The sequence below is a fragment of the Salvelinus namaycush genome, chromosome 11 (genome assembly GCF_016432855.1).
Source record: "Salvelinus namaycush isolate Seneca chromosome 11, SaNama_1.0, whole genome shotgun sequence".
NCBI classification, from domain to species: Eukaryota; Metazoa; Chordata; class Actinopteri; order Salmoniformes; family Salmonidae; genus Salvelinus; species Salvelinus namaycush.
Window position 1 is genome coordinate 20,048,561 of NC_052317.1, and position 23,589 is coordinate 20,072,149.

The 23,589-nt window shown below is 43.1% G+C and overlaps 1 protein-coding gene across 5 annotated transcripts in view; it reads right to left on the bottom strand.

The window, feature by feature from the left end:
* Positions 1–23,589, bottom strand: part of LOC120055549 (catenin delta-2-like) — a 118,152-nt gene that overhangs the window by 44,151 nt on the left and 50,412 nt on the right. For 3 of the 5 annotated variants that reach the window (XM_039003419.1, XM_039003417.1, XM_039003416.1), the window contains exons 3-8: positions 13,648–13,682; positions 12,507–12,623; positions 8,519–8,664; positions 6,674–7,226; positions 6,304–6,453; positions 256–565 (exon numbers count right to left, since the gene is read on the bottom strand). In XM_039003419.1, the coding sequence (XP_038859347.1) occupies positions 256–565; positions 6,304–6,453; positions 6,674–7,226; positions 8,519–8,664; positions 12,507–12,623; positions 13,648–13,682 (1,311 nt within the window). The remainder of the gene's footprint in view (positions 1–255; positions 566–6,303; positions 6,454–6,673; positions 7,227–8,518; positions 8,665–12,506; positions 12,624–13,647; positions 13,683–23,589) is intronic. The other 2 variants (XM_039003420.1, XM_039003418.1) reach the window with 2 other exon arrangements.

Consider the following 23,589-nt stretch of genomic DNA (forward strand, 5'->3'; position numbering starts at 1 on the left):
CACTCTCTCACTCTCTCACACACACACACAAGTAAAAGTTTAAACAACACAAGGTGAAGGAAGGTGATGTTTAACAAGCTTCATGTGCCCTCCAGAAAACAGTGGCTGTGTCATTCAAGGCGTAGTGGTACCGACAGGCCAAACAGGGGAGCGACTGGTAGGCAGTGATGTGATGTGGATGTGTGCTTTATATTCAGTGGTCTGACTGAAGGAGAGGTGAGGTGTTATAAAAAACAGCGCTATAGTGACACTCACCTGGGATCCTTCTGGATGCTGTCAACAGAAGGTGAGCGGGCCAGTGCGGCCTCCGGGGGCAGCACAGGGCCAGACTTGCTGTAGGGAGACTCGGTGGTCGGGCAGAACTGGAGGGTGCGGTACGGGTTGGCGTAGTCCGAGCCAGTGGCAAAGCTGCTTCTCTGGTAGGGCAAAGTGCCTGAGGCGTTCTGGCTGCCTGTACGCTGCAAGGGGATGGAGTCAACACCAGGGGAAGATGGGGCTACGGCAGGAGGGAAGTAGGGACAGAGCAGAAAGTTCAGGACCTCTTCACAAAACTGGTTTACTGGGTCTAGGCAGAGGAATGAGCGAGCACACAGTGAGAAGAGAAACAGAACAACCAAACACCAGAGAAATAAGAGGAGGGGAAGAAGAGGGTGAAAGCAAAATCAAAAGAAAGACAGAAAGGATCATTCATTTAATTAATGTTTCAATACTTCCCATGGCAGCCTCTGCCAAGAACTATAAGAAAACAAAACATAGAAAAACATACCGTGTCACAAAAAATTCCGGTACATTTCAATACATTTCATAACTTTCAGTACATTTATCCTGTATGAATTATGATGAATGCACTAAATGTCACTTTGTCAAATTACAGTTAGATAAACACATAATTGACAAATGGCCAGAAGAAGAAAAAGTAGGCATTCTGTAGATTAATGATTATTTACTCCAATAGAACACAACAGATGTACCTCTCTCTGAACACTGAAAATACCTTAGGCAGTCAGTTTATTGTGAAATGTATTTTTTTTACTAACTTTGTGTTTTCATAATCTACCATGAGGAGCATTGAACATGATCTTAAACACAGAACACCTTAATTTCCAGACAATATTGTGTTGGTTAAAATGAATTTCAGAAGAATTCATGGAAGACAGCGGTGAATGGCTAACGATTTCATGTCAAACAAAGTCCAATGGAGGCCTCTGAAAAGTAATTTCTCTGTCTGAAAAGATCCCTTTTCAGGAGAAATGTATGACATGTATTAGGTTAGAATCACTGTGAGGCCAACATAATAGTTAGAAGTCAATGTTATTCTGAACATATAATTTTTTTTGCTTGAGCAAAGCCATGGGTTGAGACACCATTCTTTCACTCATTGCCATTTATCTCTGAGGTATGTATCACTATAGGGCTGCATACTACTGTGCTGCATTCCCTGGTCAGGATAGAGCTGCTGCTACTGCTAATCATGATCATGTGGAAGAAGCCCTCTATATATCTCTAGGGAGCCCTGCCTGCCTGCCTGTCAGTTTAACACAGAGTGAGAGGTAAATAGAGTTACAGTGTAGCAGCTTTTACACTGCACCCGCCTCCCTGGCAGCCATGACCTAGGCTCCACACATGAAACTCCCCACCTGGGCAGTTCTCAGTTGTACTTTGGTTGGATAAACGTTTTACACTGAGTGTACAAAACATTAGGAAGCTAATATTGAGTTTCACCCCCTTTTGCCCTCAGAAGAACCTCAATTCTTTACTGACTTTATTGTCCCCATGGGGAAATGTTGTTGCAGTGTCATGGACACGTTTAAAGTGGCGTTTAAATAACAATACACATTAAAAATACAACTTTCATAACAGTTACATACCAATAAAAAGAGACTAGCCTGCTGGCCTTACTGGGTCGATAGGAACATTAGCCTGAGCTATTTAGGAGGGATATCACACCTGGCACAAATGATTGTCTAGTTCTCTTTTTCCTGCCGAGGGGTGCCCTATACCTGTGCCCAGAGGGTAGTAGTTCAAAGTCCGAGTACAGGGGGTGGCTTGGGTCTAAATGTCATACCCTGACCTTAGAGAGCCTTTTTATGTCTCTATTTGGTTTGGTCAGGGTGTGATTTGGGGTGGGCATTCTATGTTTTTGTTTTCTATGATTTTGTATTTCTATGTTTTGGCCGGGTATGGTTCTCAATCAGGGACAGCTGTCTATCGTTGTCTCTGATTGGGAACCATACTTAGGTAGCCCTTTTCCCTCCTTTCAGTGTGGGAAGTTAACTTTGTTAGTGGCACTTAGCCTTAAGCTTCACGGTTGTTTTTGTATTGTTTATTGTTTTGATTTGCGTCATCCTAATAAAAGGAATATGTACGCTCACGCTGCGCTTTGGTCTACTTCTTACGACGGCCGTGACACTAAAATTATTTAGTGAACCTTGCGGAGGGCCCTGACCTTAAAGATCTCATCCAGGCCTGTCTGTTTGACTCCAAGTACCTTGCTTTCTGTGGTGATAATCCTTCTCAGCATATTTCTGACAGTGGAATTGCCAAACCAACAAACAATACAAAAAGTTAAAATACTCTCAATGAAAGATTTGTAAAACAGAGTCAGTATCATACAATTAACATTAAAAGATTCCAGCTTTTTGAGAAAGTACAGTCTCTGTGACTCTTTTTGTAAATCAGGTCTGTACATTTACTCCACTGAAGCTTATTGTCCAAGAGGACACCCAGATCAAAACCAAATCAAACTTAATTTGCCACATGCCACAAGAAGAAGAAAATATACCAAGTAGGCTAAAATAAAAAGTAATAATAAAAAGTAACACAATAAGAATAACGAGGCTATATACAGGGGGCACCGGTACCGAGTCAGTGTGCAGTGGTACTAGACTTGGTGCTCTGGTACCGCTTGCCGTGCGGTAGCAGAGAAAACAGTCTATAACTTGGGTGACTGGAGTCTCTAACAATTTTATGGGCTCTCCTCTAACACCGCCTATTATATAGGTCCTGGATGGCAGGAAGCTTGGCCCCAGTGATGTACTGGGCCGTTCGCACTACCCTTTGTAGTGCCTTATGGTCAGATGCCGAGCAGTTGCCATACCAGGCGGTGATGCAACCGGACAGGATGCTCTCGATGGTGCAGCTATAGAACCTTTTTAGGATCTGAGGACCCATGCCAAATCTTTTCAGTCTCCTGAGGGGGAATAGGTTTTGTCGTGCCCTCTTCATGACTGTCTTGGTATGTTTGAACCATGATAGGTATTACAGACTCGGTCAGGGAGAGGTTGAAAATGTCAGTGAAGACACTTGTCAGTTGGTCCGCGCATGCTTTGAGCACACGTCCTGGTAATCCGTCTGGCCCAGCGGCTTTGTGAATGTTGACCTGTTTAAAGGTTTTGTTCACATCGGCTGCCGAGAGCGTTATCACACAGTCATCCAGAACAGCTGGTGCTCTCATGCATGCTTCAGTGTTGCTTGCCTCGAAGCGAGCATAAAAGGCATTTAGCTCGTCTGGTAGGCTCGTGTCACTGGGCAGCTCGCGTCTGGGTTTCCCTTTGTAGTCCGTAATAGTTTTAAAGCCCTGCCACATCTGACGAGCGTCAGAGCCGGTGTAGTAGGATTCAATCTTAATTCTGTATTGATGCTTTGCTTGTTTGATGGTTCGTCTGAGGGTATAGCGGGATTTCTTATAAGTGTCCAGATTAGTCTCCCGCTCCTTGAAAGCGGCAGCTCTAGCCTTTAGCTCCATGCGGATGTTGCTTGTAATCCATGGCTTCTGGTTGGGATATGTACGTACAGTCACTGTGGGGACGACGTCATCGATGCACTTATTGATGAAGCCAATGACTGAGGTGGTGTATTCCTCAATGCCATTGGATGAATCCCAGAACATATTCCAGTCTGTGCTAGCAAAACAGTCCTGTAGTGTAGCATCTGTGTCTTCTGACCACTTCCGTAGTGAGCGAGTCACTGGTACTTCCTGCTTTAGTTTTTGCTTGTAATCAGGGATCAGGAGGATAGAATTGTGGTCAGATTTGCCAAATGGAGGGCCTGGGAGTGCTTTCTATGCATCTCTGTGTGTGGAGAAAACATGGTCTAGGATAATTTTTTCCCTGGTTGCACATGTGACATGCTGGTAAAAATTTGGTAAAACTGATTTAAGTTTGCCTACATTAAAGTCCCCCACTAGGAGCGCCGCTTCTGGGTAAGCATTTTCTTCTTTGCTTATGGCCTTATAGAGTTGGTTGAGAGCGGTCTTAGTGCCATCTTCGCTTTGTGGTAGTAAATAGACGGCTACGAATAATACAGATGAGTACTCTCTTGGTAGATAGTGTTGTCGGCAACTTATCATAAGGTACTCTACCTCAGGCGAGCAATACCTCGAGACTTCTTTAATATTTGACATCGTGCACCAGCTGTTATTGACAAAAAGACACACACCCCCACCCCTCGTCTTACCAGAGGTAGCGTCTCTGTTCTGCCGGTGCATGGAAAATCCCGCCAGCTCTATATTGTCCATTTCTTAGTTCAGCCACGTCTCGTTGAAACATAAGATGTTACAGTTTTTAATGTCCCGTTGGTAGGATAATCTTAATAATACAGTTGAAGTCGGAAGTTCACATACACCGTAGCCAACTACATTTAAACTCAGTTTTTCCACAATTCCTGACATTTAATCCTAATAAAAATGTCCTGTCTTAGGTCAGTTAGGATCACCACTACCAGAAGGAACAGGTCCGGAAGGAACAGGCCCAATACGAACAGGGCCGGCACCTGTGAATAGCTAGATTAATATAATAGTTTGATTTAAACATTTACATGCTTTGCCAGAAGAACGATTTCCCTAATAATCTTGTTTACATGGACATAAACCAAAATCAGGCTACCTGATGGGATTTTGATAAATGCACAAAATTGATAAGAATTACCTTCTACCACGTTATTTTTGGGAAGCCTCTGACATACAAACTTTATATGTGAAAACAATTTCTAAGATGCATACTTTCAGTTTTTCCGAACTCACTTCACTAGCGCATAAGCACAGAGGCTTGCGCTGCTGGTGCTGGCACATGCGCAGATCAAATACTCTAAATTGGTTATGTCGTAAAAATTCAGCAAAACAAAAATGTGCTTTTTGGTCTTCATTTTAGTTTAGGGATAGGCATTAGGGTTAGTAGTGTGGCCAAGGTTAGGGATAGGTTTAAAATCAGATATTATGACTTTGTGGCTGTGCCAGCTAGTGACCACTCTGCACAGCTGCCTCCATGGCAAGATTAATGACAATAAATACCAACCTGCAGTGTGACACAATAATCGTAAAAGACAGAATCCTACATACAGTGTGAGAAGGGCTAAAAGGAGGTGAAAGATTCGGTTGAGAATCAGCAGAGGAGGGATACAGTACTGGCTGTGAGGATATGATATAACAGCCTTCATGGACAATCTGTACCATCTCAACCCATGCTCAATAAAACACCAGGAAGAATCATGGTATCCCCTCCGGTCTTTCATATAGTAGCCTGCATTCTTTACAAACAGGAAGCAATATCATAACTCCAATTCCCTAAAGCCTTTCAGATCGTATAGTAGGATTTGATCATATGCAGTGAAGTGAGGCGGAAATTCTGTGGAGGGGATACACATGCTCATTAAAGAAAGTATTAGGCTAAATACTGTTGAGTGAATTTGACCATGGTGGGTGCCTCAGACTCAGTTTTCAATGCTTGAGCATAAATCCTGTGAGATTAATTGAGATTAATTTCTGTCTAATATCTAATGATCTGTGACTACAAAACAAATTGCCATCAAGATACTAATCGGATTTGCATACCTGAACTGAAAAATGTAGATAAGCTAAACAATCTGATGGAGCGATAAAAATCCACTTTTTTTTAATCATTAGTGTTATTTGCAGGAAAACCACAGTTTAAAGGCCCATCTTCTGAGTTCTACCTGAATGATAAGCTAAATGTGGGGCATTGACTGTTGAAATTCCTGCTTCCTTACCTTTTTGGCTTGTTGTGTTTGCTTGATTCCCATCTAATTCTGACGTTATACAATTTTTTGATGCATTGAGTAATTTCTCCTATCAAGGATTAATCCAGTGCTGACTCAGAACCTCAAAGAGCCAATAAAAGATTAGCAGCTATCTGAAAATGCTTTTGCCTCTTGAACCTCACATTGAATGATAACCCCCTATAACCTACTGTGAAACAATAACACTTGGTTGGTTAAGAAGTGAGAAAGCCACAAAGTTATAGTAAAATATAAGGGGATGCCCAGTGCTGCGGGGCAGGGGCTCCGGACCAGCTGACTCACCCTGGTTCTGATTCCTGAGAGAGGGCTTCTGGTAGACCCTGTCCTCGTAGATGGGGTCAATGTGGTGCTCAGGAGACTGGAGAGGTCGCAGCTCTGAGCCCAGGTGACTGTGTTGGCTGCTGTAGGAGCCTCTGGACCCTGAACACCACAACACAAACACAGGAAACATTGTTAATTGATTCCAAACATGGTTAATAACAACATCTAGTATTATCAAGCCTATTAACTACAGCATTTAAAACAATTTGAGAGAATATTTATTTATCAATAAATAGACTGCTGAACTCATAGGAAAAACCCAATTTTAGACATAATATATATAAAGATATTATCTCTCTGTCTGATCATGTGAACCCACCTGCCAAGCTGCCAGGCCTCCCGAGGGTGGCGTTGGCGTAGAGCTCGTGGGAGATCTTGTACTGGTCGGAGGAGTGCTGCATGCGCTTGCTGGGGGACAGGGTGGCGTAGTTACCCACAGTGGAGCTGAACTGATGGAGAGGGGACGAACCCGAGGCATTGCCTGAAGAGGCCATGTGCAGTGGAGACGTGGAGGACAGCCCGGCAGACCCCACCACCATGTTTATGGGGGAGCTGGTGCTGTAGGACTTTGCCAGCCGGCTGGGGGACTGCTTGGGCGAGGAGACCCGCTGCAGGGTGGCGTAGCTGGGCATGTCGGAGGCTGAGCCAAGGCGCTGGAGCTTGGTGGGCGAGCCCACGGCCTGTATGGAGTGGGGGGAGCTCACGCGTTGGGCAGGCAGGGTGGAGCAAGAGTAGTACATGGAAGGAGTGGGTGGGGCGTCAGGCATGTGGAAGGCGCTGCCATGGCTCTGGGCAAACGACTCTCTATCTCTGCACTGGGACTGGGAGGAGTCTACACTGGCAGCCAGCTGGGCTGCACGGCTAGATGTCACCTGGAGAAACACAGGAAGAACCTTATTATTGTTTTAACTGACATTTACTCTGTTCCCAACCCCCAATGGACATGTATCATTGTTACAGCTGTAAATATAGTGAGCTCCAAAGGTATTGGGGCAGTGACACATTTGTTGCTGTTAAGGCTCTGCACTCCAGTACTTTGGATTTGAAATGATACAATGGCTATGAGGTTAAAGTGCAGACTGTCAAATTTAGTTTTAGGGTATTTTCATCCATCCATCATTCAGAAATTACAGCACTCTTTGTACATAGTCCCCACATTTTAGGAGACCAAAAGTATTGCGTAACTTGACACTTTTAATGTCAATAAGAATATAATATGTTTCTATCACTTCTACATTAATGTGGATGCTTCCATGATTATGGATAGCCCTGAATGAATTGTGAATAATGATGAGTGAGAAAGTTACAGACGCACAAATATCATACCCCCAAGACATGCTAACCTCTCACCATTACAATAACATGGGAGGTTAACATTTTTTGTAACCTTCTCATTTACCATTATTCATGATTCATTGAGGATTATCCGTAATCATGGTATCATCCTCAAAGTGTTTAGAAACATATTATATTCTTATTTACAATAAAAATGACAATACATTATTTACCCTTCATTTCTATTGGGCACAAAATAATCAGAAAAACGACCAGAACAAACAGCAAATGCATCCAACAAGTTTGTAAAGTCAGAAGCTTGATGGGGGACTATGTACAAAAAGTGCTGTAATTTCTAAACGGTTCACCTGATACGGATGAAAATACCCTCAAATTAAAGCTGACAGTCTGAACTTTAACTTCATAGTCATTTTATAATTTAAAATCCAAAGTGCTGGAGTACAGAGCCAAAACCGCAAAAAATGTGTCACTGTCCCAATTTGGAGCTAACTGTATGTATATATTATTATTATTTTTTAAATATTTTTTATTATTGTTTCATTTACATCTCTTTTTGACCTGCACTGTTGGAGCTCAGAGCTTAAGAATTTCACTGTACCCTGCAAATACATCTGCGAGTGCGACCCTGTGCATGTGAGTAATAAACTAAACTAATCTAATCTTCCACCTAGATCACATGCCATCTTGAAATCCAGACTATACAGCGAAAAGGCTAAATTATCTTTGACCTTGGCAATCTAAGAGCCTGTTCCAAATGGCACTCTATTGCTTATATAGTCCATTACTTTTGACCAGGGCTCTAAAACAAGTGCACTACTGTATATAGGGAATATGGTGCCATTTGGGACACATCATAAATCTCACCCACCTGGTTGTAACTGTGGATTGCTCCTCCCACCTGGCCCCCGCGGGGTGGGGCCTCTAGTGTCTGGTTGCTGTGGTAACCGGCTGGGTAAGGGAGTGTTCCATCCTGATTGTTGAGCTTAAGTGCACTCTGGGATAGCAGGCCTTGTCCTGTTTTAGAAGGAGAGTGGAGCTGAAATATTGAGACAACCTCTTACCCTCTGTGTCTGTATCCCCCACACTCTCTTTCTCCTCTGCCTCTCTGCATCCATCACTCTCTCACTCTCTCTTTCAGTATCTCTCTCCCAGTCTGTCTCTCCCAGTCTCTCTCTCCCACTCTCCCAGTCTCTCTGTACCTTTCTATCTACCTGCCTCTCTCTCTGCCTCTGTCTCTCTCTCCCTCTGTCTCTCTCTCCCTCTGTCTCTCTCTCCCTCTGTCTCTCTCTCCCTCTGTCTCTCTCTCCCTCTGTCTCTCTCTCCCTCTGTCTCTCTCTCCCTCTGTCTCTCTCTCCCTCTGTCTCTCTCTCCCTCTGTCTCTCTCTCCCTCTGTCTCTCTCTCCCTCTTTCAGACCCAGAGAGGCAGAGAGGGAAAAAGGGAGAGCATGTATAATGGATCAGGAGGAATTGGGAGTCACTGAGCACAAGTGGTGCAGAATGAGGCCGACAATAAAAGTAATCAGACTACAGAGTTGTTTGGGCCTCACTACTCTCGTACGGGTAATTTCAATAGCATGCAGAAAAACTAACGCTGACCTGCATTTTTGTGCTTTGCCAGAACTCCTGTAAATAACAGCACAGTTAGCATTCAATTCAAATAGTAACACTAACATCAGCATTTTATTTCCATAGGCCTACATTTTCATTACATTACCCAAGCAATATTATGCAGTATATTGTATTATATACTGTATATTAGCCACAGTGTTGTAAATCAAAAATATAATTACTTTACACAAAAATAAATACAATTTACTCCACACTACAGTATAATAGCACACTATCTTCAGCAACATAGCTGTGAGTACTGTGCGTGTCATTAAATAAAATGCTGTGAACCTGTTTCCGTGTGACCTGTTTCAGTGCTCTACACCGCTCTCAGGTCAGTGAGGCTTCCTCCCTTGACTGCCTTCACACCTTCCTCTGTGTTTACTCTCACATCCATGTTGTTCTGGCAACACCCACCTCATTTTCACATTAGCGTGGAGTAACTGGCCCGATGACTGCCTGTCACACACATGCGCACGCAAACACACACACACACAAGCATCTCTCTCTCTCTGTCACCCCCCCCCCCACACACACACAAACACACAGGAACACGCACTGCACATACTGCCATCGTTTTCATTCAGGAAAAGTGAGCTAGCTCATTATGAAAATTATGACTAACTAGCACTGAAAATGCTGTCGTAAGTGACTCTATATTATTTATCTTGTGACATTTATCTAATAGCGGCTGTATGAAAATGACCACAGAAATGTTTCTGCAACAACTTCATACTGTTACATATGTGCATTGGAGCATTTAAGTAGTTGAGTATTTCATAAATACATAATCATGTCAATGGTATCGAGTTTTTGGTTGAGGATATCTGGAAGTTAAGTGAATACTACAGGGGCCTTCTTAGAAGAGTCCGTGTGTGTGTGTGTGTGTGTGTGTGTGTGTGTGTGTGTGTGTGGTAAAGTAAAGTAGTCCAGCAGTCCAGAGGAATATCCCTGGGAAGGTGGTCGCTCAGGGTGCTTTAAATATGCAGGGAGTGGCTCCTTTAATTCATCTAGTCTATAACACATTTCCATTTTTCATCAAGACGCTATTTTTAGCCTAACTGATAGAGAGGGAATGTAGTGTGCAGTGCACGTGCAAACACAGTCTATGACACACACGCATGTACGCACGCACACGTACGTACGTACATACACACATAGAAATACAGACACACACACACAGACAGCATATACTATCTGCATATGTTCTTTCTTTCTAGCTCCAAAAAACTCTCTGCTCTTTTCAGCACATTGAATATGAATGTGATTGCTTTGTAGTGGCTGATTTGAAACCATATTCCTCGTACACATGTGTACTCTGCTGTGCTCAAAGGAAGCTGCAGACGCCTCGGCGAGACATCATTTCCATATCAAACCCTTGACATACGCTGAATCTCTCCTGACAGCTAATACTCTCTTAGTAGCTCATAGTAAAAAGATGAAGATCATTGCTTGGATCAAATGAAGTGAGGGCATTTGGGATCAGAAGAAAAGGGAAAACAACTGTTTTGAATGCAGAAAGCAAACGTGATAAGAGACTTGAACACCTGCGTTATCTAGTTCCTGATTGAAACGTTCACAGTCATTGACATCACTCAGTGCTAAAAGAGAAAGAGAAAGATCCTATCACCGAGCATTTCTGTATCTGGTTGATTTTGTATAGATCATTTTTGACATTTTTCTTGACATTTAGACTATTGATAAGCATAAAAAGTGTTGCAGTGAAATTATGCTATTTGTGTTGGCTTGAACAATATCTTCCTGCCTGTTTCATTTGGGACGACATGATATTTGTCTATTTCTAGTGAATTCATGAATTCTAAAATACACTATATATAGGCAAAAGTATGTGGACACCCCTTCAAATTAGTGGATTTCGGCTATTTCAGCCACACCCGTTGTTGACAGGTATATAAAATCGAGCCACAGCCATGCAAGATCCATAGACAAACATTGGCAGTAGAATGGCCTTACTGAAGAGTTCAGTGACTTTCAACGTGGCACCATCATAGGATGCCACCTTTCCAACAAGTCAGTTTGTCAAATTTCTGCACTGCTAGAGCTGCCCCGGTCAATTGTAAGTGCTGTTATTGTGAAGTGGAAACGTCTAGGAGCAACAACGGCTCAGCCGCAAAGTGGTAGGCCACACAAGCTCACAGAACGGGACCGCCAGTTCCAACACTCACTACCGAGTTCCAAACTGTCCATGGAAGCAACGTCAGCACAAGAACTGTTCGTGGATCATCATGAAATGGGTCTCCATGGCCGAGCAGCCGCACACAGCCTAAGATCACCATGTGCAATGCCAAGCGTCAGCTGGAGTGGTGGAAAGCTCGCCACCATTGGACTTTGGAGCAGTGGAAACATGTTCTCTGGAGTGATGAATCACACTTCACCATCTGGCAGTCCGACCGACGAATCTGGGTTTGTCGGATGACAGGAGAACGTTACCTGCCCCAATGCATAGTGCCAACTGTAAAGTTTGGTGGATGAGGAATATTGGTCTGGGGCTGTTTTTCATGGTTCCGGCTAGGCCCCTTAGTTCCAGTGTAGGGAAATCTTAACGATACAATTACGTTATAGACCATTCTGTGCTTCCAACTTAATGGCAACAGTTTGGGGAAAGTCTTTTTCTGTTTCAGCATGACAATGCACCGGTGTACAAAATGAGGTCCATACAGAAATGGTTTGTCTAGATCGGTGTGGAAGAACTTGACTGGCCTGCACAGAGCCCTGACCTCAATCTCATCGAACACCTTTGGGATGAATTGGAACGCCGACTGCAAGCCAGTCCTAATCACCTAACATCAGTGCCCGACCTCACTAATATTCAGCAATATTCCAACATCTAGTGGAAAGCCTTCCCAGAAGAATGGAGGCTGTTATAGCAGCAAAGGGGGGGACCAACTACATATTAATGCCCATGATTTTGGAAGGGGATGTTCGACAAGCAGGTGTCCACATACTTGGTATAGTAAGGATACAATGTCTTTCAGCTTGGAAATCAACATTTTTATTCACGTTTCAACTTTTGAAAAAGGCGACATTCAATGTATATCTAAAATTGTGTGAGATCTGTCGACGTGCCCTTGAGAAGGGTGTTGACCCTGGTTGCTTCTGTGGGTCGCTCCGGATGGGAGTCTGTTAGATGACTGAATGTAATGTAAATCGGCTTCACTGCAAGTAGATGGTATGTTTTAATATATAAAAAAATTATCTGCACTGTATAACGTAAGGAGCGTCCTTACTGTCACCTGTGGAGAATTCCTGGGAGTCAAGGATCCCAGATTCCTGGAGTGACCTAATGCAGGAGTCCACCAGCTCCAAGCCAGTCGTCAGTTCCTCCTCTATGTCCTTCTGTCCGTCTGTGGAGACACAGCAATGAATGGAGAAGCAGGATTATTGTCCTGTTACCTCACAAATAGTCAAAAGTTTACAAGCAGCTGAGGTTTACTTCAGGCACACTGACGGCGAAGTGGTAGTGACCATGCTAGGTAAGCCAAAAGCTATGTAGCTTCACTATTTACTGAAATGTGTCTCTGCCATGCTGTACCGTCTCCTTGTCTATCTGTCTGTTCGTGCCTACAGAAACGGACATACTTGTCCTCTGTCTTCAGTTTGGCAAACAGTGCCAAGGGATAAAGCCTTACACAAGAGGGTTAAGATCCGCATTAATCTCTCTTCTATAGCGGCAGGTATAGAGGCTGAGGCTACTAGCAGTAGACACTTAGTCCTCTACCGTATAAGGATGATTATTAGCGTTTTAACTCATGGATAATTATGCTTGTGCAACATTCCTAAACTCATCCCAAACATTTCTAAACTCATCCATCGGTCCCGTGTGGCTCAGTTGGTAGAGCATGGCACTTGCAACGCCAAGGTTGTGGGTTCCATTTCCATGGTGGACCAATGCGAAAATGTATGCGTCACTACCGTAAGTCGCTCTGGATAAGAGCATTTGCTAAGTGACTAAAAGGTAATATAAATCAGTGGAACTTTCATGGAGTAGATGACTAAGGGGAAGCAGAATCCTGAACATGACTTACAGTCATAAATCTTTTAGCACTGCTTCAATCAAATCCTAAACTACCTGTGTTTGATACTTTAGAAGAAAAGGCTGTGGTCTGTGGTTCATACTTTGCTCGAAGCCCATCAATCTAGTCTCAACTAGATGTCCATATTTCACACTGGACAGACAGCTCTGTTGCTGTTCTGTCTGACAAATTATGACAACTGTCCAGATGTAGGAGTGAGGCATGGTCCACTCCACTCCACCCCCAAGATGCACCTATCATTACAATGTACACAATTCCACTGAGGTTTCCGCATGCTCTGTCACATAATATAGAACAAGATGCATTGGTGCAGGATTTAGTACAATGTACGTACCTTGGTTATTCCAGCGAAACTTCTCATCTGCTGAACTGAAAGAGAGAAAGAAACAGATCATGGTCAGAATAGAAAAACAGCAAACCTTCATTTTCCTCTGCCGTAGCATCGTAATGCCCCAGCCTTGAGCACTACCTGATGACTGGAACATTTTCATCCATTTATTTACCATGAATTAAATTCTATACACATCCACATAAACTCACAGTAACTGTAATACATTTGTACCTCACAATGACAATTCCCCCACTTAGTGAGAGATTATGGTTTGGGTGAGATGCTGCTAAAGTAACACTTGGCTCTGTCTGTCTGTCTGTCTGTCTCTGTCTGTCTGTCTAACTATCTATCGGTCTTTCTGTGCGTGTGGTGTAACTAGGCTACAGTACTGTAGAGCAGAGCACAATGGGAGTGGGGATAACTAAAGGGATCCCTTCCTCTGGTCAACATGGGGTCATCTGTCAGAGCAGCCCAGCCAGCCAGCACTAAGCCTGAACGGGTTCTCCCTCCAGGGGTGAGGTGAGGGGGGTGGATAACACACCACCCAGAGAGACAAGGGACACGTGGTCTGGAGAGAACAAGCTTTCAGAGCCGCCAGTGCACCCCTTTCTCCCACCCCCCCATAGCCACCACCCAACCCTCCTCCCCCTGCCCCTTCAGAACTGCCACCCACCCCTCCGCCGAAGCACTAGGAGGGTGACAAATATTAACAATGTAGCCATGAAAGCACCACCTAGCTAGAGCTTCTTAGGGATCGGCGTCCCGTCAACGGGACAGTTGTAAATCATGCAGCACCTTGTGTCACGATCGCAGACTTTAGAGAAACAACAAATGTTGGTACATATAAGTGTCTTATATCAGCTGAAAGATTAAATTCTTGTTAAAACTTCTTGTCAATACGGGGGCGCTGTTTTCACTTTGGAAAAAATCGCGCCCAAATGAAACGGCCTCGTACTCTGTTCTAGATCATACAATATGCATATTATTATTACTATTGGATAGAAAACACTCTCAAGTTTCTAAAACCGTTTGAATTATATCTGTGAGTTAAACAGAACTCATTTGGCAGCAAACTTCCATACAGGAAGTGAAAAATCTGAACATTTTTCACTCTGTTTCAGGGCCTGCCTATTCAACTGGCTTTTATTTATCGATATGCATGCACTTCATACGCCTTCCACTAGATGTCAACAGGCAGTGGAAGGTGGAATGGGGTGTCTAGCTTGATCTGAGGCCGAACAAGAGCTTTTGGAGTGACAGGTCCGGTATTTTCTTTGTCTTCGACGGCGCGCGAGGGACCCTGACATTGTCTTCTGAAAAGCGTTCGGTATACACGGCGAATATCTCCGGCTCTGATTTTATTTGATACATATGATAATAACATCATAAAGTAGGTTTTTTCAACCGAGTTTTATCAGTTTATTCAACGTTTATTGGGACTTTTGGAGTTTTCCGTTCTTTGCGCCAAGAGAGGATGGGAATGTTAGCAACCTTGGCTAGCATTGTGGCGCAAATTCGACAGAAGAAATGGACATTCTAAAACCAAACAACGATTTATTCTGGAAATAGGACTCCTTGTACAACATTCTGATGGAAGCTCAGCAAAAGTAAGACAACATTTATGATGTTATTTCGTATTTCTGTGTAATATGTTGATGTCTATTCTCCGCCGTGTTGGTGAGCACTGTCTCACAATAACCCAAGCTGTATGTTGTGGTAAAGTTATTTTTAAAAATCTAACACAGCGGTTGCATTAAGAACCAGTGTATCTTTCATTTGCCATACAACAAGTATTTTAACTGCACTATATAACTGCACTGTCCAATTTACAGTAGCTATTACTGCGAAAAAATGCCAAGCTATTGTTTGAGGAGAGCTCCTAACTGCTATAGGTTTGATAAATTCACCTCTGAAGGTGAAATGTGTACTTACATTCTGAAATCTTGCTCTGATTTCTCATCCAAAAGGTCCCAGAGATAACATGAAGTGTCATTTTGTTAGATAAAATAATTTTTCATATCCTAAAAAGGTCCATATAGCATACACGATCAATTTTGTATTTCCACTCGTTCAATTTGCAAAGAAAGGCATCTGTTAAAATCTAACCCTAAACGTTGTTTCAACCGGTCAAATCACGTTCGTATGTATTCCTCAGAGATCCTAGAACGTAACCAGACTTCACTATATCATTAGGGGTGTAGTATATCCTATAAGACACCATATTTGGTCAAAGATCGATGACGCGGGCGGTCTTCACTTGAACGACTCTAACTTTGTAAAATAAGCACCAATCGGGGTCAAACAAAGCTAGTTAGATAGCCAATGAGCCGGGCATTACGGGAGTATCTGGAATCCATGTATATGTCGTAAAATGTAGCTACTAACCTTGTACGACAGCATGCCTTTTCCTTTTGGACAAAAATTATAAGAATATTCAGAGTTATGAAGTTATGAAAACTGGTTGTTTTGCAAATGTTGAACTTATAATATGGCTACTAATACTGGAAAAGCTAAATCAAAGTCCAAGTATACAGATTTGACTATATTCTGAAAAATGTAATACAAATGCAAATGTCTCCTTCACGATTTGCCCAAATGTACCTGGGTGACTTCACACTAAATGTCATGTAGTTCGCTCATACTTCAAGTTATCCGTCTGAAACGTTGCACATACACTGCTGCCATCTTGTGTACACCATCGGAATTACAACCAGAGTGATGGCTAGAACTGGGACCTTTCTCTTGCATTTCAAAGATTGTGGTAGAAAAAAAATGGTCGTTTTTTTCTTTGTATTTTCTTCTACCAGATCTATTGTGTTAAATTCTCCAACATTCAATTCACATTTCCACAAACTTCAAAGTGTTTCCTTTCAAATGGTAAGGATATGGATATCCTGGCTTCAGGGCCTGAGCTACAGGCAGTTAGATTTGACAACAAAAAAAGGGGTTACAATTGACAACAAAAAAAGGGGCTATCCCTAAGAAGATTTATTAACACATCACAATGAAATGCAACTCACTGCTGTTCATGGAGACCTGATTCTGCCAGGTTACAGCCAGGGGTGCTTAATTCTATACAGGCTATATTTCTAATTCTACATGAGTGGATGACTATTCCAGGTGGTAAAATGGCTCCCCACTGAGAAATCAACTGCTGCCCTCTCATCAGAGCAGAGACTGGCACAGAGTGCTGCGTCTGCCAGCCAGCCTTTATCCTTTTCATGGGGCGATATGTTGACGTAGTCGCTAAGCCAGGGCCGTCACATGGACTCAGATAACCACACTGGGATCGATTGGAGATTATCTCTGATCTGGAGCACACAAACAACAATCATAACTATGGAGTCACTGGAAATGGGAGCTTGAGTGGAGTATCGGGATCTGCTGTCCCCCATCACATGATTAATGTGAGAGTGTCACAGGGAAGGCCCGGCCCAAAGCTAGCTGCCTCAGAGCTCAGCCGCCACTGTGATCACTAGGCTAAATGGTCATTCACTGGCCCTTTGGCCAAGTAGCAGCTGCTAAATCATCCCATTGATTTCTCCTTCACAGTTCCTATTGTGAGGCTGTCTCTGTTTACAGTGGGGTGACGAATTGCCAGAGAAAACAAAACGAATAGGGGCTCAACATCGGCCCGCAAGTGCTTATTCATCACCCGTTCTTTATTGAACAATAAACACATACAGCACCGCACCGGCACAGGGCAGGGGAGGAAGAGAGGAAAGGGACGAGGGACAGTGTGTTGGGCTTGAGTGGCCTCTCACAGAGACACTCTGATGGTCTGAAAGAATCGATGATAATAACCAGTACCTCCTATCTCACTCCTGTGTTAGCCTCAATAGTTTCCCCCTACTTTTTTAACTATAGCATGCCTGTAGGCCTACATCTCAGTCTACAAGTCTTAAGCTCTAAAACTACTAGGATATACAGTGACATGACTCGACAGAAATAGAAGAAATTAAAAACAAAAAACTAAGTTTCAAAAGATGCACTATGCAGAAATCGCTCCGCCATTTCCTGGTTGCTAAAATTCTAATAGTTCGCCTAATTTCATTTTATGTGACAAAACAAGCAAGTACAGTGTAGAGAATTATTGTACCATCTAAACCGCTGTGAAATATATTTTCCATAACCAGCAATATTGTATTTTCAGCTGGTGTACAAAAACAAAAGTAAAAGATGCAAAAACAAAACTTAAGAATGGGAAGCATATATAACAGTATAGCTTCCGTCCCTCTCCTCGCCCCTACCTGGGCTCGAACCAGGGACCCTCTGCACACATTGAGAACAGCCACCCTCGAAGCATCGTTACCCATTGCTCCACAAAAGCCGCAGCCCTTGCAGAGCAAGGGGAACAACTACTTCAAGGTCTCAGAGCGAGTGACGTCACCGATTGAAACACTATTAGCGCGCACCACCGCTAACTAGCTAGCCATTTCACATCGGTTACACTCACCCCCCTTTTGACCTCCTCCTTTTCAGCAGCAACCAGTGATCGGGTCACGGCACCAATGTAACAGTATAGCTTCCGTCCCTCTCCTTGCCCCTACCTGGGCTCGAACCAGGGACCCTCTGCACACATCGACAACAGCCACCCTCGAAGCATCGTTACCCATCGCTCCACAAAAGCCGCGGCCCTTGCAGAGCAAGGGGAACAACTACTTCAAGGTCTCAGAGCGAGTGATGTCACCGATTAAAACGCTATTAGCGCCCATCACCGCTAACTAGCTAGCCATTTCACATTGGTTACACATAGAAATAGTGTACATAGAACAGATCTACTGCCTCTTAGACTCGCTTTCAATGAGAATGATCTATAACACAAATGTATATTTGAATTTGGTCAGGTCACCCAAAAAGTTACATATTGCAGCTTTAAGTGAGAGGTAGCCATTGGACTGAAGCCCGAAAAATGAAGGAAATTCACATGAGCACCACAATGCATACTTCACCCATGCTCTACCAAGATTTTCCAGCACACAGCTTCGACCTACAATAGTAGCTATGTTGGTCTATTGTACTTCCAACAATATGTAGGCAGGTTGCTTATGATTCAAACCTTCTTAAGCAGCCTAATTCATACTCTTCAGAGGTATAATGAAAAGCCAACTGACATTTACTCCTGATGTGCTCACCTGTTGCATCCTCTATAACCACTGTGGTTATTATTTGTCAAGGGAGTTTTTCCTAGCCACCACGCTTCTACATCTGCATTGCTTGCTCTCTGGGGTTGTAGGCTCGGTTTCTGTATAAGCACTTTGTGACAACTGCTGATGTAAAAAGGGCTTTACAAATTAATGTGATTGATTGCTTGATTGATTGATAATGGACTTTACAGGGTACTGCTATTAAAATAATAATGTATAGTCTCAACGTCAACAGTGAAGAGGCGACTCCGGGATGCTGGCCTTCAAGGCAGAGCTGCAAAGAAAAAGCAATATCTCAGACTGGCCAATAAAAATTAAAGATTAAGATGGGCAAAAGAACAGGCACTGGCCTTCCCGACTCCAGGAAGGCCAGCATCCCGGAGTCGCCTTCATCACTGCTGACGTTGAGACTGGTGTTTTGCGGGTACTATTTAATGAAGCTGCCAGTTGAGGACTTGTGAGGCATCTGTTTCTCAAACTAGACACTCTAATGTACTTGTCCTCTTGCTCAGTTGTTGTATCTGGCCATTTTGAGCCTGTAATCGAACCCACAAATGCTGATGCTCCAGATACTCAACTAGTCTAAAGAAGGCCAGTTTTACTGCTTCTTTAATCAGCTGTGCTAACATAATTGCAAAAAGGTTTTCTAATGATCAATTAGCTTTTTAAAATGATAAACCTGGATTAGCTAACACAACATGCCATTGGAACACAGGAGTAATGGTTGCTAATAATGGGCCTCTGTACGCCTATATAGCTATTGATAGTAGATATTCTATTAAAAAATCGACCATTTCCAACTACAATAGTCATTTACAACATTAACAACGTCTACACTGTATTTCTGATCAATTTGATGTTGTTTTAATAGGCAAAATGGCACCTTGGCAAAATGGCGGACGGAAGACAGGGTGGTGCGGCAGGTGCCGCTTCTCATTCGAATGCTGTACTTTTATCTAAACCATCAGGTGTACGCCGACCCCAGCTAAGTAACTCATGCAAAGAGTTAAAGCGCAATTATGTGTTTTATCTCCAGTACTCTGCCATGATTGTCAGTTATGTAGCTGTTCTACTGATAATCTCAGTGCGTCCTTGCTGGGATGACACAATCAATCTACTACCGGAGAATATTAACACCAAACACATTGGTTCACCGTTCCACGGGAGCGGACAGTACACAGCATACCATAATGTTCTGAATAATGGCCAAGTATACCTCGCTCCTTATTCTACTGAACCGCTTAGGCGCAACAAACACAAGTCCAACATTTATTGGAAACTGTTAAACTACCTGTTCACTACCCTCCTGCTCTCCGGGGATGTGCAACTCAATCCTGGGCCCAACATCACCGAGCCAGCGATACGCACCGGAGTGGAAAGCGGTGGATGGCCTCCTCCACTGATCGTCGCCGCTGTGGAAGTGGGTGAGTGCTATGGTCCTATGGTTTCTCTCGACTCACCCGGCTCCAGGATAGATTTTGACTCTTCAAACATACCAAAGTCGCTATATGCGATCCCTGACTCTGCTTCTGGTACGCAAGCTGTTTTAATTAGTTCCCCGCATCCAGTGCAGGCGGGAGGGATTGTTAATTGCGCTACCGAACTGCCCCTAATCAAAACGAAACAAAACGGCCTAAACCCAGCTGTCAGAAAACACAGAAAATTTTACTTTTTTCAATGTGTCAATCACTCTCGAGTCATCTGGGACCCACGAGCTAAGCCCAAGGGACTACTAGGGGGGCACTTGAACATTCGTAGTGTCATTCCAAAAAGTGATCAAATTCAACATCTACTCACAGACTCCAACCTTGACTTTCTCTGCCTCTCAGAGACATGGCTCCATAAAAACTCTCCATCTGCTGCTTTGATTGTGCCTGGCTACAATGTTTTCAGGAGAGACAGGACTGAAGGAAGAGGAGGGGGTGTGATGATTTACATTAAAGAACATATCCGATGTAAACAAATTGAGTGGTCATGTGATAATGAACTAGAATGTATTGGCCTGAACATTACACTGTCTCCCCAAATGTCTTTTACCCTCATTGGAATGTATAGGCCACCTTCCACCAAAAGTGTGTTTTTTGATCAGTTTAATAACATGCTTAGGGAATGTGATTTTGGGAAAGAGGTCATCTTAATGGGAGATTTTAACATTAATTATGAAGACAAGTGTTGTAGGAAAACCCTCAAACGGATCACTAATACCTTTGACCTTACACAGCTAGTTAAAGGGCCAACCAGGGTGACTTGTTGCTCTAAAACACAGATTGATTTGGTGTTCAGTAATAAACCAGAGAGAGTGACTAAATCATTCAATATGGTTACTGGGCTATCTGATCATAATCTGACACTTATAGCCAGAAAGCTGTCTAAGAGCAGGTTTAACCTCTCTACTGTTAGAAAGCCTGATCAACTAAGAATACCTAAGAGTGAATTAAGCTATTTTGAAAACGCAATTAAGGGAATTAACTGGAATGATCTCTTGTCCTATGCAGACGTGGAAGCTGATAGTCAAGTTTTTCTATCCACAATCCAGACTACATTAAATGGTTTCCTAAAGAAAATCAAATCCAAACCTGGCCAAAAGAGCACTCTTCCTTGGCTAAATGGAGAAATCTGGAAATTGATGAAGGAACGAGATTATTATCTAAAAATAGCCCTAAGATCCAAATTAGAGCATGACAGACGTAGGTTTACCATGTTGAGAAATAAGGTGATGAAAGAAATCAGACAGGCCAAGGCAAACTTTTTTATTAACATAATTGGTGAAGCAAAGGGAAATTCTAAACTGATCTGGGAGAATCTAAAAAAGTTAACAGGGAAAGACCATAGTAACACTGCAAAAAGACTAGAAATCATGGTGAATAACAATCTAACACAGGATGCAGTCGAAATAGCAATAGCCTTCAATTCCTACTTTATTGACTCTGTCAGGGTACTGACACAGAACCCCTCCACTGGTTTCTTGGGCTCAGTGCTAGTAAATGATGCTCAACCTGTCTTCATCATAAGGGAGGTTTCTGAGTCAAAGGTGGACAAGGTGATTAGCTCACTAAAGAACTCTAAAGCCAAAGATGTGTTTGGGATGGACTCTACCTTTCTTAAAAACTACAAAGAGTCACTCATTGGCCCCATTACTAAGGTCACCAACACATCTATTGGTCTCGGGGTGTTTCCAAGGGTATGGAAGTCGGCCATAATAACGGCCATCTTTAAATCAGGCGACCCTGCTGACGTGAGTAACTACAGGCCCATTAGTATACTACCTGTGGTGTCAAAGGTTGTTGAAAAGTGTGTAGCAGAACAACTGATTGCCCACCTCAACAACAGCCCCTTCACATTACATTCCATGCAGTTTGGCATCAGAGCGAAACACTCCACAGAAACGGCCAACTGCTTTCTTCTGGAAAATGTGAAGTCCAAGATGGACAAAGGGGGCGTTGTTGGGGCTGTGTTTCTGGACCTAAGGAAGGCTTTTGATACTGTTAACCATGAGATTCTCATCACAAAATTGTCCAAGTTCAACTTTTCCCCCGATGCCTTGAGATGGATGAAATCATACCTTGAAGGCAGAACTCAGTGTGTCAGAGTGAGCAATGAGCTGTCGCCCACTCTTAGCTATGATGTGGGTGTGCCCCAAGGGTCAATACTGGGGCCCCTCCTGTTCAGCCTGTACATTAATGATCTGCCTTCTGTCTGTACTGGGTCTGAAGTTCAAATGTATGCAGATGATACAGTGATATATGTGCATGCAAAGAGCAAACAACAAGCTGCACAAGAACTCACTACTGTAATGGTCCAGGTTACAAAGTGGCTCAGTGACTCGTGTTTGCATCTCAATGTGAAAAAAACTGTTTGCATGTTCTTCACAAAGAGGGCAACAGATGCTACTGAGCCAGATGTCTATGTGTCAGGGGAGAAGCTCCAGGTGGTATCTGATTTTAAGTACCTTGGCATCATACTTGATTCCAACCTCTCTTTTAAAAAGCATGTGAAAAAGGTAATTCAAATAACCAAATTCAACCTAGCTAATTTCCGATTTATACGAAATTGTTTGACTACAGAGGTAGCAAAACTGTACTTCAAATCTATGATACTCCCCCACTTAACATACTGCTTGACTAGTTGGGCCCAAGCTTGCTGTACAACAGTAAGACCTATTCAGTCTGTCTACAAACAGGCTCTCACTGTGCTTGATAGGAAGCCCAATAGCCATCATCACTGTCACATCCTCAGAAAGCATGAGCTCCTGAGTTGGGAAAATCTTGTGCAATACACCGACGCATGTCTTGTATTCAAGATCCTAAATGGCTTGGCTCCCCCTCCACTCAGTATTTTTGTTAAACAGAAAACCCAAACATATGGCAGCAGATCTACAAGGTCTGCCATGAGAGGTGACTGTATAGTTCCCCTAAGGAAAAGCACCTTTAGTAAATCCGCTTTCTCTGTGAGAGCTTCCCATGTCTGGAATACACTGCCATCAGACACACATAACTGCACCACATATCACACTTTCACAAAATGCTTGAAGACATGGCTAAAGGTCAATCAGATTTGTGAACATGGTCCCTAGCTGTGTGTTGCCGCTTTCCATGTCTGTTGTCTGTAACTTGTGAGGTGTGGAAACACTTCGTTGCTTTTATGAATTTTGTCTTACTGCTTTTTGTTCTATGTTGCTCTGTCTGTATGCTACGTCTTGCTTGTCCTATGTTGCTATGTCTGTATGCTATGTCTTGTTCTATGTTGCTATTTTCTATATTGTAATTGTTTTTAATAACCTGCCCAGGGACTGCGGTTG